We start from the raw sequence: 14,712 nt of genomic DNA, 5'->3' as shown, positions 1-14,712 counted from the left end.
TGGGGGTTGAGTTTCAGCTCTCTGGCTCCATCTCTCAACCATCAATCAACTGGTGTACAGGTTCCCAAGCCAACTGGGCTCCATCATATCTACATTTGAAACTATGTATGGAGTCTGCCTCCACCACATCACTGGTGCTACATAGTCCCTCCAGCTTAGTGCCTTCTTTTGATAATTATAATACATTACATCCACAGCATTTCCTAACGTATACTATTTTTTAACTACTCTGACATCAAACAAATTCTTTCTAATGTCTCTGTGGGTCATTTCAGTACTAATTTTCCACCTGAATCCCCTTGTTTGTGTTCCACCTGTGCCCAAAAGTTTTTATCTATCCTTTCAATTCCTCTGAGAATTTTATAGGTGGTACTCGTGTCTCCTCTAAGTCTTCTGTCTTCCAGTGACATGAGGTATAATTCTAGTAGCCATTCCTTGAAACCTAAATCTCTCAGCTCTGTACCTGTACTTTGCATGCTATGTGCATGATATGCAGAGAATGTCACAATTACATCTCTTAAAAACAAATAACCCACACATGAAATAAAATGAAAATGACTGTTTTGGTCCCTCCTGCACTCTTATCAAATCATAATCATGTCACGACTTGATAAGGGAACAGGACATATCGAAACGGAATGACTTTGATTTCATATGTATGGGTTGGGTTATGTGGATATAATATTTGCTTTCTACCCTTATTTTGTCTCTATATGCAGTATTAGCTAAAACAGGCATTAATACTTACGCTTTGGCACCAATATTATCTAGATATATTTCTTCTAAACTAAGTGACTTGCTGACCACATGTAAAATTCGCTCTATTGCTTCATGTGAAAGTTTACTGTGGCTGGCCCGGAGTTTGCGAAACCACGTGTTATACTCGAGGGCACTGATGATAGGGATGAGGTCTCTGTGGAATGAAATCATTCATATCAATTACTTGTTAACAATATAAAACCACATTATGGATAATGCAAAAAATTGACTGATGCATAAATTTATTAAATAAATATAAGCTCCAATTCATTTATATACTTAAGAGATAAGAAAGAGGTGAATTTTTCTTATAAGTAGTTTCTTCCCCTGGACAAATTTGCTCTTCAGTACCACTAGAGTCTGCTACATACAGTATTTTACACAATGTTATTTTTGTATAACCAGTGACGGATTTTAACACTTTCGCGCTCCGTGGAAACTCGCGGTTGACAGGGGGTAGGTGGCCCCTCCATGCGGGTAAGCGCGCGGTGACACCCAAATGTGTATACTCGATCCAGCTTTATCACCTTAATTCTCGTGCTACGTCGCTCGTTTTGGTATCATTGTGTTCGCAATTAAATTCTCTACAGGTGTGTATAAATATAATGTCCAAAAGCCTAGCGTGACTCCCAACAGCAAAGCGTAAAGTCGGCAAAAACGCACAAAATCAGTAACATGTGCATTCTCGTTCCATTTTTTTACCTTAATTCTCGTGCTACGTCGCTCGTTTTGGTATCATTGTGTTCGCAATTAAATTCCCTACAGATGTGTATGAATAAAATGTACAAAAGGCTGGAGTGCCTCCCCGCAGAAAAGCCTAAAGTTACCCGTGAACGAGCACCATTTTGTACATTGCACCCTAATGTTCAACTCGTTCAATTTGATAACATCAAATTTCGTGCTACGTCGCTCATTTTGGTATCAAATTGTTCGCAATAAAAAGGCGATTATTTTAAAACTAGTCCCAGAATAATAGAGCAATAACTGGATTTTTAACAAATATTTTAATTCTGGACGCTCATCATCACAAATTTATTTATATCTTTCCAGTGTTCTGACATAAATATTTGTGTTACATCTTTCATTTTGGTATCAAATTGTTCGCAATAAAAAGGCGCACATTTTAAAACAAGTCCCAAGATAATAGGACAATAAATAGAATTTTAACAAATATTTTAATATTCAGACCATAGACCTATTTATAATATTTCAAGTGTTTGGACATCAAGTTTCATGTTATATCTTTGATTTTGGTATCAAATTGTGTGCAATCTAAAGGCGCTTATTTTAAAACCACTACCAGATTGATCTGATAAAATTTAAATTTTTAAAAAATATTGTAATGAGTGACTCAGTATTGCGTCGTTGGAACACATTCAGTAGAAAAATGAGTGACGAATTATTCAGTCTGTGGAACGCGAAAGTGTTAATGAATTAAAATGAAAACTGAAAATCAAATTTTATATTCCTTTCAGTCACTAGTTTCTGAACTACTGTTTATTTTATGACATTTACTTTATTAGATATTCAGAGAGAGTGCAAGTACAGTATTTGCCAAGTATCAAGCGAGTGGCAGACAAGAAAGCGTTATTATCCTCGTACAGCTTTGTACACTCCCCACTTGCGACCCAATATTAATACATTGTACCCACATAACTGACCACCTGCTATTCTATCACATCCTCCCTCTTCCTCTACACTTCCATACACACACTGCCAAGCTTAAATTATCCATCATGTCTAAACCACCCAAGAGCGGTATTGTACTCAGAAAAAAACTGGGTACAGTATCATTAAAATTGAATTTAATTAAGGTGTAAGTGATGCAGAGAGTGAGGAGATAATATATACATCAAACATGAGAGAAGTGCACTTCAGAGAACAAGAGTACATGAAAACTACAGAGCTATGACTGAAATATTTAAAAGAGCAGAAAATGGAGTTGTAGCATACGAATGAATACGTTAACACTAAACATACTGTGGGAAGTCAAATGATGGCTCCCTGAGGAGTACATATTTTTATCATGTTTAGCTTGAAATTATTGTTTATAGAGTTGAGGTTATGGGAGGAGAATTACTACTGCAATCTGATGCCCCTTCCCAGGGATATCAGCCAGGATATGACCTGAAGAGTCTTACTATCTCTCTTATGGGGAGGAGTTATATGTAATGCCATTATCACGTCAAATAGCAGTAATTACAAGTTATCTCCATTGGAACACAAGAACTTTTCAGGCATGACAGGAATGTTATCTTGATCTCTCATGCATTTCCCAATATGTTATGCTTTTTGGTCAGATACAAAAATCTGGTTCTGACTGATCTTGAGCAGTGCAAAATGACATGTCTGAACTGAAAAATGTTAAAAGAATTATACCATTCAACGTGTTCATGTATAACATCTAAGGTAAGTTTAATGCACGTCAAGCAAAAGATAATAAACAGTTATAAAAAATGCTATAAAATATGCACAATTAAGTCACCAAGAGCTCTTGGAGGTGGATTCGACTACCTTTCATAGATATAAAGTAACCTTTCCTTGAGGAGCTATGTGAACTTGCCAAATACGTCATTTTTGACAACTGCAATGCAATTCAGCCTCAGTACCTTAATACCTTAATTAATAATGGTACTATATTGTTAAAGAGTTGAAAGCTGCCTTTTAAGTAGGTTAGAGCTTGTGTGCTACCTAGTGGCAAATGCTTGGTACTCTACAACCAATTAATGGGGTCATCTAGCTAATGTCAACATTAGCATGCACTGACTGACAAACCGTGCACACTACAACCACCACTGTTACTAGTGTCACTTCGCAACAACACACGTTATTCTTGAAATATAACCTAAATATTTACAAATGCTTAAAATATCAATGCTACTAAAAAGTTCATACTTTTTTTGTATACTATATGTAGCTGATTTCAAGCCATATTAAAAAGCAAAAAAATATATCCAGAAGTAAATATGATGTAAAACTTTTGCATATGAAATTACTGAAGCTTTAAATAAAAAGTGTTGCTTTAGTTTACAAGGATAGATGGATCCAAAATGTAGGGAATTCAACATTATAACACCATGATACATAATAAAAGTTGCATCATGGTTCATATATTATATATACAGTATATATGTATACCACACATTTCTTCCTCACACAACTTACTGATAACACCATTTATTGATGTGCTCAAGACATCCTGACATCCCCTCCTGAACACCTCAATGTTACCTCCATTTAAAGACCTGAACATGTAATTAAGGACAAGGTAAGGCAGAGAACATATCTTTCTCCCACTTTACTATCAAAACATCCACGCCAAAATGCTGTAGGCAATATAATGAGACGTGTTTTCCTCTTCCCAGCTTCTCCATTCATCACACGATACTCAATGTTGGAAAATAAACCCAATATTTAATTAATCAAACCAGACTCAGAGTATTACAAATTACCAAACTGAATTCATAATAAATATATCATTTCTATTTGAACCATAATTGGTTTTAATGTATAATATTTATTAAACAACCAATATATACAATTTATTAAACAAAACTAGATTTAAACATACGCAGGCCTAATATCCTGAAAACAACAATTAATGGAATGAAAACTTTTATGTTCTTAAATACTTTACTATAAATTTATTTTTGCTTGCTTATTAGATCCATTATCAAAATTTGCATATCTGCTAATTCTTCAAATTTTCTATGTAATTATTCCTTATTAAGTGTTCTTTCAACCTTCTAGTACATTCTCTAATGACAAAGTTCCAAATAACTAAGCAAATTACTTAATCCCTAAAGCAACTTTATTTCTTCAAGCATTCAGTATTTCCTCAACCATCTTGTCAGCATAATGTCCCTTTAACTCACTGAGAGCACTCCCACATTATTTATTGATGAAACATTTCATTACTCTTACCTATACTGTAAAAAAAATATTCAAGTAAGTCCTAATCTTTACATCCATATCACCTTCCAAGTTCAACCTGTTCAAAGAATAATGAAGATAGATGGATTTCACGAGTCTGGTATTCTAGGTAAAGGGTATTGTGCAACAGATGCACAAATATTCCCGTCATCTGTCAACAAGAAAGGGAAAACCTGATCCATGATATATTTTCCAACTGACCTCCATTTATAAGTTTAAGATTCAATGGTTGCACATCTTCACCTAAGAATCTGTCTCACACTGATGAACTTGTTTTTTTACAGTATTTAGCATATATTTACAATTACAGTACAGTATTTATTTTATACTTTTTTAGGTACACAAATTAAAGAATAAATTTATCAGTCTTCAAATATCTCTGCTTACATTATCAGTCTCTATTGAAAACTTACAGGTTTATTTATTGGAATTAAAAACTGATATATTGCTCTCTCACACTTGTACATGCATATATGGAGCACATATAAGATGCTTGGGGGAAATCAACATAGTTGATACTGAGAGAATGTTTGAGAGATTATAAGACCAAGATGAAATGGTAAAAAATTAAGTTGAACACTTAACGAGTCGGAGAGATGTAAGGACGTACTCCAGTGTCAGGAGCAGTACAGGATTTAAATGTACTTAAGGAGGAAGCAGTGAAGGCAAATTCAATAGTATAACAATTTAAATGTCATTAGATGTTTTTTTTATCATAATCAATCCAGAATGGTATCTCTGGTCCCATTTACCAGATGCCTCACAACACAAACATAATACAAATCTTACAATATGGACATATACAAGAAAAGAAGGGAAAAATTGAGTGTGGGCAAGTGCTGTGCATGGGTGGCTGATTTTGTGGATGATTACCTATCAGTAAGTAACAATCAGTGCCTAAGTAATGAGGCCCCCATCTCCTAGTTATTTTAATCAGGTGCATTTTCATTTCTTGATCACCTATTTCTTTGTCCTACTTGCTCTTGAAGGAGTGGAAGCACGTGGCCTAACCTACGACCACTTTTAGCGCATCCCTGTTGACCACCCTAACTATGTACGAATGGTTATAATTTCTTGCTGGCATGGTTTAAGCCAGTGTATGAGGGCCAAGTATGTCCAGCTTACACCCATGTCATCTTCATTTATATCCTCTCAAATTGAAAAGGCTGTCTTTGTCCATTGTCTTCATTGGCCACTTAGCATTGTGCTTGCTAATTTTCCATACATATTTTATATTATCCTATTTTCATGTGTCCCTAGTGATAATCCTTGTATAATATCTACTCTTAAGTCTCTCTCTTGTCCAACTACCTGCAGAAGCTTACAGTGCAGCTTCCTTCCTGTTTCCTCCCCTTATATCATTCTACATTACCTTACACTTGTTGGGGTTTAAACCAAACGGCCATCTGTCTGACAAGTGGAAACAACAGGTTGCGAGGCTACCCAAGAAGTCAATCATTGTACTCTGACAGTTCCACTGTATGTAATAATTTTCTAATGCACTTACACAATTTGCTGATACCATAACATAGTCCATTTCCAAGGAAAGGAGAGGAGCCTCCCCTAAGAAAGGTGTGTTTCACCTGAATTCACCTGAGGCCACCGTCTCCCTAGTGGCCTCAACAAAGATAGGAAGCCAGAAGCTTGTCAAAGGTACTTCCATATGTCCTGATGATTTTGTCCTGATGTAATTTGAAATGCAGCAGTGTTTTGGCATTTACAGTTTTGGAGGGCAGCAAGTTCCATAGGCTTATAAAGTTATCAGTGAAAAAGCATTTCCTGTTTTCTGTCCTACATTTTGGTTTCTTGAGATCGAAGCCATTGCTCCTTGTATGTGTTGCATCTGACCATTTCAAGAAGTAGCCTGGATCAAAATCCACCAAATTGTTCAGAATCCTAACAGTTTTCATGAGATCAGCTCTGTCAAGTCTTGTTTGCAGTGTTGTTAGTCCTGTGGCCCTCAACCATTTCTGGTATGAGTTGAAACTGGTATTTATATTTAAATGATATATTTTGTACTACTGTATGTAAACAATTTTGTAATGACCTTTCATGGTATATATGGAAACATCCTTTGTATTGCATATCTAACATAAAAGCAGAACACAAAACATATCCCTTTCATAAAAATGGCAATCAAGCTTATCTTTTGTATTTATAATATTTTATGTCTTGGAAACATTTAGGATCTAGCATTACGCTAATTAGACCATTTTTCTATTAATAAATACTTTCACATTTCGATGATAAATCTCATCATCCATACTCCGACAGTAATTGTTCTGATGACACTAAAATACATCATCCAATTTCTATTCATAAGCATTCATATTCTCATCACTGCCATGTATAATTATTACACTTTCGTTCTTTCATATATTCTCTAGAACAGAAGTTCCCAGCCTTTTCTATGCCCTGCATCCCTTGAAAACTTTTCATTTACATTCTCATCCACTACAAAAGTAATGTCACATATTAAGTTAGCACTGTATAACATATGTTTCCCTTATTCATAAGCAGAATGATTTTTGGCGAATCAAAATGCAGCATTCATCGTTGTCACACCCCTATGACATGTCATCTCGGAACCACAGGATTGGGAACCCCTACTTCAGAGCATTCATTTGCGAAGATTTTGACACCAAACTCAGTTATAACCCAACAATTAACTTAGAAAACATAAAACGACTGTAAACATTGTTCACATTGCTGAGCAGCTCGTAAGTAGTCCAGGGAGCTCAGGACGTTTAAGGTCAGGAATGCAATGAAAGTCCTGACCACCAAAGTGTTAAAAATTAGAGACTCAATTATTCTTTTTAATGGTACCACTGGAAATAACCATATTATTTTCTGTATATTTGCATACTGTAAAGGTATTTGAATTCTTTAGACCAATTTTATAGAAAAAAGTGTGGGATCAAAATATTGTACAGGTGCTGCAGCCACAGGGTTAAATACCTTGGATGCGTGATCAGGAAAGAGAAATTCAAAGCAGAATGAGCCAGGAAAGGCAAGTGCTTAATTTAATGAATAGCCTGGTTAAAAGAAAGAGAAAGATGTAACCAGAGAGCAACATCATGATGATATAATTCTAACTTTCATGTTTGGATACGAGACGATAGTACGTGTGATAAAAAAAACTTGAAACTAATGTGAAAGACATGGACAATTTCAGAAGCATTAGTGGTGTTAGGAGAATAAAGAGAATAAGTTTTAAAATTGTCAAGAAAAGACAGTTCAAAATCAGGCAAATAGAATTCAAGACAATGTACTGTACAGTACTCAGATAGTTTGGATATATTAGACAAATGTATTTTCTATGAACTGATGCCTCAAAACCCAATGAAAGTGGGAAACAGGTACAGTAATAACAGTATTACTAGTAAAAATAATAATACTGTACTGAAATACCAGTAGTGTAATAATAATATTTACAATAATGACAAAACCCATAGGAGCCACGATGAGGATTCTAACCTGTGCGCTGGGTGTTCCAAGGCCCACCCAGTTTCTCTGTGTATTGAAAGAGGTGTGTCAGACGTAGCACATTCCTAGATGACAGAGCCAGAGTACATGGGGAGGGGGGAGGGGGGGGTTGTGTGAAACCATGTTTCAACTTCAGTGGAAGCCTCAAAGAATTTCCTCATTTATGCAGTCACGTTAGTGTGATTACTCTCTGAATAATAATAATATTATTATTATTATTATTATTATTATTAATAATAATAATTATTATTAATAATAATAATAATAATAATAATAAGGATGATGCTTATCTACTGTCACAGTATCACACTGACATGACTACCTCTACCCGTCTTGCCAAAAAAAATGGCTTCTCAAAATGGCCACTAAGTGTTGTAGTGCCTAATTTCAACTGAAAGCTTACTTTTATTATAATATGTAACTGCTGTTACTTGTAACTCAATATTATGAGTTGTTCTCAAGTGATCACATTGAATCCAACTATTGAGTAAATATAAATAAACAAAGGTGATAGGTATTGACCTACCAGAGATACCCACGTGCATAATAAGCCTCAATAATGTGAGTATTGAGGCAGTAGTACAAAAAACAACTTCCATTCTATGTCTGTTTATCAGATTAACTTTCAGTAAGCTTCTCAAATGATTATATTATGGAGCCATATATTACATATATTTTAACTGGGTACTGCATACTGCATTGCTGTGCTACAGTGAAGGTAAACACTAGTGTAGCTTTAAAACCTAAATACCGTATTGCTTATAAGTGCTGCCATTGCAACACAATACAATATTATCTAACACTAAGATTTTTTGTTGCATACATGTCCTGTAAAATGGCAATATGAATGATCAAATGATTTTTAGTGCAATGATAAGCTTTTAGTAAAGGCAGAAGGAAGGAAGGTACTAAAAATTACACTAAAACTATGGAATCAGGGATCAAAAACACAACTTCAAGCTCAAACTATGGTGCAGGCGCCATTATTAGCTTTTAACTCACTCATCAATCCATTATAGAACAAGCTACTTAATGAGCTTATTTACCTGTTACTGTCCATTCCCCTGAAATATTAAAAAAAAAAAAGCTGTATGAGCTTGAGAGCATTTACAAAATACTGCTATGATGATTGTAGGAAGTAGATATAAAGCAGTGAGGGTTGTCCAGCAACTGATGGCAAGCAGCAAGTGATCCAGTGAATGATACTCGTGCACGAGGCAATTACCTCAACCAAAGCATTTGTGTCAAAATATGAAGACAACTGGTCCTTGTTTGTAGTTTAATATGACCATTTGATTTTTTGTTATAGACATGTGAAATTTTTTTACTAGACAGGGAAAGATCACTGACCAAATTAAGACTTAAAAGAAAATCTCAAGTTTGTGAGATTTTCAAACAAGAACCATATATGCCACTCACTTTTGTTCTAAATAATCAAAGTCGTGTAAGTAGAGCTCTCGAGTATCGTGTGAGAGGTAGATGGTGTCGACATCCCACGCTACTTCTTCTCTATATGGTAGTGCATGATAGTCGCACATACACATATACTGAGTGGAGAAGCCGCCACACGGTCCCATATCTCTTGTCCCTCCCAGTGTTGCGCGTTCAAGCTCTTCTAACTGCTGCATCCGTTTCGGGGGCTGGATGTCCACTTTACGGATAATGTGTCTGCAGGAAAATTTACAAATGCAATATACTGTATTAGTGCACTTATACTGCAATCTCCTACACATGTGTAAATGTTTTCTTGCAATACAGTATCAGGTAAATTTTCCAACTTATCAAAATACAATCCCTATACTGTGCAGTGCAGTACAGTACTGTACTGTAACTTTACTCAGGTTAGCTTTTTCTCAAGAGAACATTCTGCAATGCAGATTTAATTAACACACTATTTCCTTAAATATTTCCTGACGTAATGGTATGAGTTACATTGAGCTCCACAACTACCTGTACTGTACTGCATATTCTCTCAAATATTGGAAGATATTTTAGTGCTCTACCCAAAGTTTGCTAATACAGGCAAGTAGACTTGACTCACATCCGTTTTGTCCTGATACTATGTATGACTAACCATCCTAGCTGTGAGATGGGATATTAGATGAACTCATAGTTATTGATCTATACTCTAAATATAGAATAGAGTACACAGCACAATGCTGTGTGTACATAAATTTGATAATAAAATAATGCTTATTTATTTTCCACACAATAAGAATGTATTCAAAACAATGGGATACAATACTAAGCAGGCAACTATAACAGGATCGGTTTTAATCTGAAACATTTGGAATTGTAGTCCACTGGGTTCTGTTCCATCAGAACTCTAATGTAAACGTGTTGATTACAACAAACTGACTTGAGGGGAAAACTTACGTGAGAGGGACAGCGGGGAAGATATTTTTGAGCGCGGTACCCAGACTAAGTACCATTGTGTCCACCTCATGACTGCTGTTTTCCTCGTGTGTTGTGTAATACGTGTAGACCCGGTCACAAACAGTTAAACACAACTGAAATGTAAAGAAACAAGTTAAAGAATCTTCTCTAAAAAGTATTGGTACAATGAACAGCACATGTACTCAATGTCTATATTATAAATCATCAAGATATCGCATAAAAATAATTAAAAACATGGAAATAAAATTACAGGAATAATAAAATAGTTGACTATGTATGTCAATCCTACAACACATCAAAATATTCTGCCATCAGTTGATACATAAAAGAGTTGTAGACCTGACACACTACACATAAGTTGAAATTCTCTGTGTATCTTATGCTAACCTCATACAAGACAATATAATAGCTAATGACCTACATTAATCAGTTTGATTATGAGCTATAAAGTATAACTAATTGGGATAGCTAGTTACTCACAAGTATTGTCATCAGCAATTTGCATAATACAGTACATTCCAATATTTTAATTCATGGGATGAGTGGAATGTATATATGGGATGTGTATATATATATATATATATATATATATATATATATATATATATATATATATATATATATATATATATATATATATAAACTTCACCAGCAACTACATAACTATAATCATTCCACAGCCAGAGGGATCTCCGTGGCAGGTATATTATCTCCATCACAACAGAACAATTCACCCATCAACATAAACTGTTATCATCCCAGTCTCATTCTTCACTCCATAATAATCATCATTCAATTCATCAGTCACCTTCTTTACCAACAATTAATGCACTCTTCCCTTTCATGTCCAGCCAGTTGGGGTGGACGGTAAGGGAACGGCCTCGTTTTATGCAGGTCGGCGTTCAATCCCCGACCGTGCAAGCGGTTGGGCACCATTCCTTGCCCCCGTCCCATCCCACGCCCTTATCCAGATCCCTTTCCTGTGCTATATAGTCGTAAAATAATATATAGGCTCGGCGCTTTCTCCTGATAGTTCCCCCTCCATTACAATATTCCATTTATGCCTTTGCGCCAACCCTTCAACTGATATCATCAGATATCTCTCAACACTACCCCCCCCCACCCCTCTTTTTATCACATCCATCCGTCACCCTGAAGTACCATCTATTATTTTATTTATCTCAAAACAGTAAACCAATTATTTATCTATTTTACAATTTATCCCACGTCATTTGACATGACGGACCAAAGAACTACCAAGATGTATCTTCGGGACGGCATCTGTTTACCCATCTCATTTACCAGTTAGTCAACTGCGGTCCCACATCTCATCAACACACTTCACCCACTCATCAATTTATAACTCCACCTACCTACAAACTCAACCATTAACCCATTGAATGCTAATGGTGACACGTGACACTATCACGTTACACCTGTTCCATTACTCACCAGTACTCACTAGTGTATAGAGGGATGCCCCACCAAGATATACTTACCCCCATTGTCTTGATGTTCGGCCGGAGAGAGGGAGGTGGTGGGGAAGGGAATATGGGAAGGGGGGGGGGTTGACCAGAGACGCGTCTCAGACACGTGAGGAGAGCAAGATGACGGTGGAATCAGGAGCCATGAGCTAGAGCGCCAAGTACGCCATGACAAGTGACCCAAAAATGACCCATCCAGGTCCTGGGTGGTGAGGGTATTGGGTCGGCTGCCCCGAGCCCTGCCCTTGTCCTGCTTCACTGCCACACACTACACATCTACCAACTAAACCACATATTTCTTGTACTTCAATTATCACCAGTCTGTTCTATATTCACCGGTCTCTTAATTTCACTGCTGAAGAAAATTGAAAGGTAATCATGTATGACTCTGAAGGGTATGGGGTCCAAACATTCAATTCGTACTAACATTATAACCAGCATGTTTGCGAATGCCTCGATGATGCCTCCGCTATGCCTCCGCAGGACACCAACACTGGCAATTTCAACCACACATGAATATTTCTTCATTGACCATATTTTGCCATCGTTAACATTAAAAATGTTGAAAAGCCTCATAACACTTCTAGACGTTGTTCGTCCCTACACTAATAACAAATGGTTAATTAAAAATCTTTGTGGATTCAATGTCACAATAACGTGACTGAAAACAAATCTATATAAGAGAGAATATCTGTCTATCCACGGTTGGAGACATTTCCCAAGATGACACATAGGGGGTATGGGAGTGTCATATGCCAGTGGGGGGGGGGGGGGGTGGCGGTCCTACTGCCCTGTAAAGTTAGGCGAGGCTCGCCTCCAGAGTCTGGCCTGCATCACTGAACATTCTCTCTTACTGGTACAGACTGCATTGCTGTTTATATTTATACAAATATACATACAAATTATACATATACATTTATTCAAATTATACATTGCCTTCTACGGGGCTACGAGTTCCTACAGTAGCATGAGAGGTAATACCCCCTTTTATACAAACTGAAGAAAATGTAATTCCTAAAATAGTTGCACATTTATAATTAACATAGTTTACCAAAACAATAAACGCAGAATTCATTTAGTAAAGAAAATGGCAATATTGCTAGCCTAACACTGATCAATGTGATTACAAATTACGAACGTGTAATAAAAAGCGGCAAAGCCCATTATCATGATACTCCGTGGAATAAATTGAAAAAGTAAGTTGACCAGACCACACACTAGAAAGTGAAGGGACGACGGCGTTTCGGTCCGTCCTGGACCATTCTCAATCGACTTGTGAATGAATGGTCCAGGACGGACCGAAACGTTGCCGTCCCTTCACTTTCTAGTGCGTGGTCGGGTCAACATATTTCAAACACGTTATTGTGACTCATCGTCTGCATTTGACAAAGTATTTTTTACAATAGTTAATTCTCCTGTACACTAACATTACCAACATTCTGCAGCTGTCACGTTTCCCCTTTTTTCCGTCCGCTCACTTTCCCTTGGCGCCTTTCCCCTCTGTAATATAAACACGCCCACTACCGCTACCAACTGAACATTTCCTCCGTCACTATTTACACAACTGTAGCGAGTTTCAACAGCTACGGAACCACTTTCAAAATGACTATCAGTGACATGCAGTTCAATTACTGCTTCATAAGGATTGGCCAACTCCAACACCACTGATTCCAATTAATTGGACAGCTAAACAATTTAAGTGACAAATAATTATGAAACGAACAATACTGCTGTACTTTCGAAGTACAGAAAAAATCCTTCCCTACACAACCTGTCCTCTTACAAATTACGTCTGAATTTGGCCATTTGTCTGTATGGCCGAAAATGGCCGTAATTTGAAAATAAACAAAAAATTGGATTTTGTTTCCAAAACAGTAAGTTAATGGTTCTCTGGTAGGTTAGGAGGGCAGGAAATTTTCCTAATGTTTCAAAACGTCATGAAAACCGTTAATTGAAAGTTTCCTCTCCTAACTTAACCTAGTAAGCCAGAGAACTGAAACAGAAAACGGGACAGTACATCACTCATGAGCAGATTTAATTTCAAATTACGTCCATTTTTGGCCATAGCGCGCATACGAGCGAAAAGTGACGTTATTATTAAGAGGACACACAAACACATACCTGTCTGGTCCCAGAGCTATGAGTTATGTGGGAAAAACTCCATGAATTGCAAGAGCGGACATAGGTGGAAACTTGTCCACAAATGAGCCACTAAGAAGCCAGACTTGGAACTGATATGGTGGAAGCAGACCCGCACAGTTTCACATGTGGATATAACTGCCAAACTGGCACGAGAACTATGTACACCAGTTGACTGACAATTGAGAGGCGGGACCAAAGAGCCGAAAGCTCAACCCTCGCAAACACTATTAGGTGAATATAACTGAGTACACACGCACGCACCCATTCCCCCATGTCAGTAGCTTTAAAGCGTCTTATTACAAAGAGTACTGGGAAGACGGGATACAGCGAGTGTAGCTCTCATCCTGTAACTACACTTATGTAATTACACCCAAATTCCCCCCCACCCACCCGCACACCTTTACCCCCACCCCCACTCCGCGCACGAACACCCCCCCCCCTTCCCCACCCACCCAACCCCACTCCGCCAAGCTTTCCCCAACTGAAAACACCAACTTTCACTACCAGTACT

The 14,712-nt window shown here is 37.0% G+C and overlaps 1 protein-coding gene across 1 annotated transcript in view; it reads right to left on the bottom strand.

Moving 5' to 3' along the window:
• Nucleotides 1-14,712, bottom strand: part of LOC123759636 (F-actin-uncapping protein LRRC16A) — a 149,706-nt gene that overhangs the window by 101,866 nt on the left and 33,128 nt on the right. Inside the window, 3 exon segments of the mRNA XM_045744802.2 lie at nucleotides 749-913; nucleotides 9,598-9,846; nucleotides 10,555-10,688. Coding sequence (XP_045600758.2) covers nucleotides 749-913; nucleotides 9,598-9,846; nucleotides 10,555-10,688 — 548 coding nt within the window.

The sequence above is a fragment of the Procambarus clarkii genome, chromosome 8 (assembly GCF_040958095.1).
Source record: "Procambarus clarkii isolate CNS0578487 chromosome 8, FALCON_Pclarkii_2.0, whole genome shotgun sequence".
Taxonomy (NCBI): domain Eukaryota; kingdom Metazoa; phylum Arthropoda; class Malacostraca; order Decapoda; family Cambaridae; genus Procambarus; species Procambarus clarkii.
This window is presented reverse-complemented; position numbering and strand designations above follow the sequence as displayed.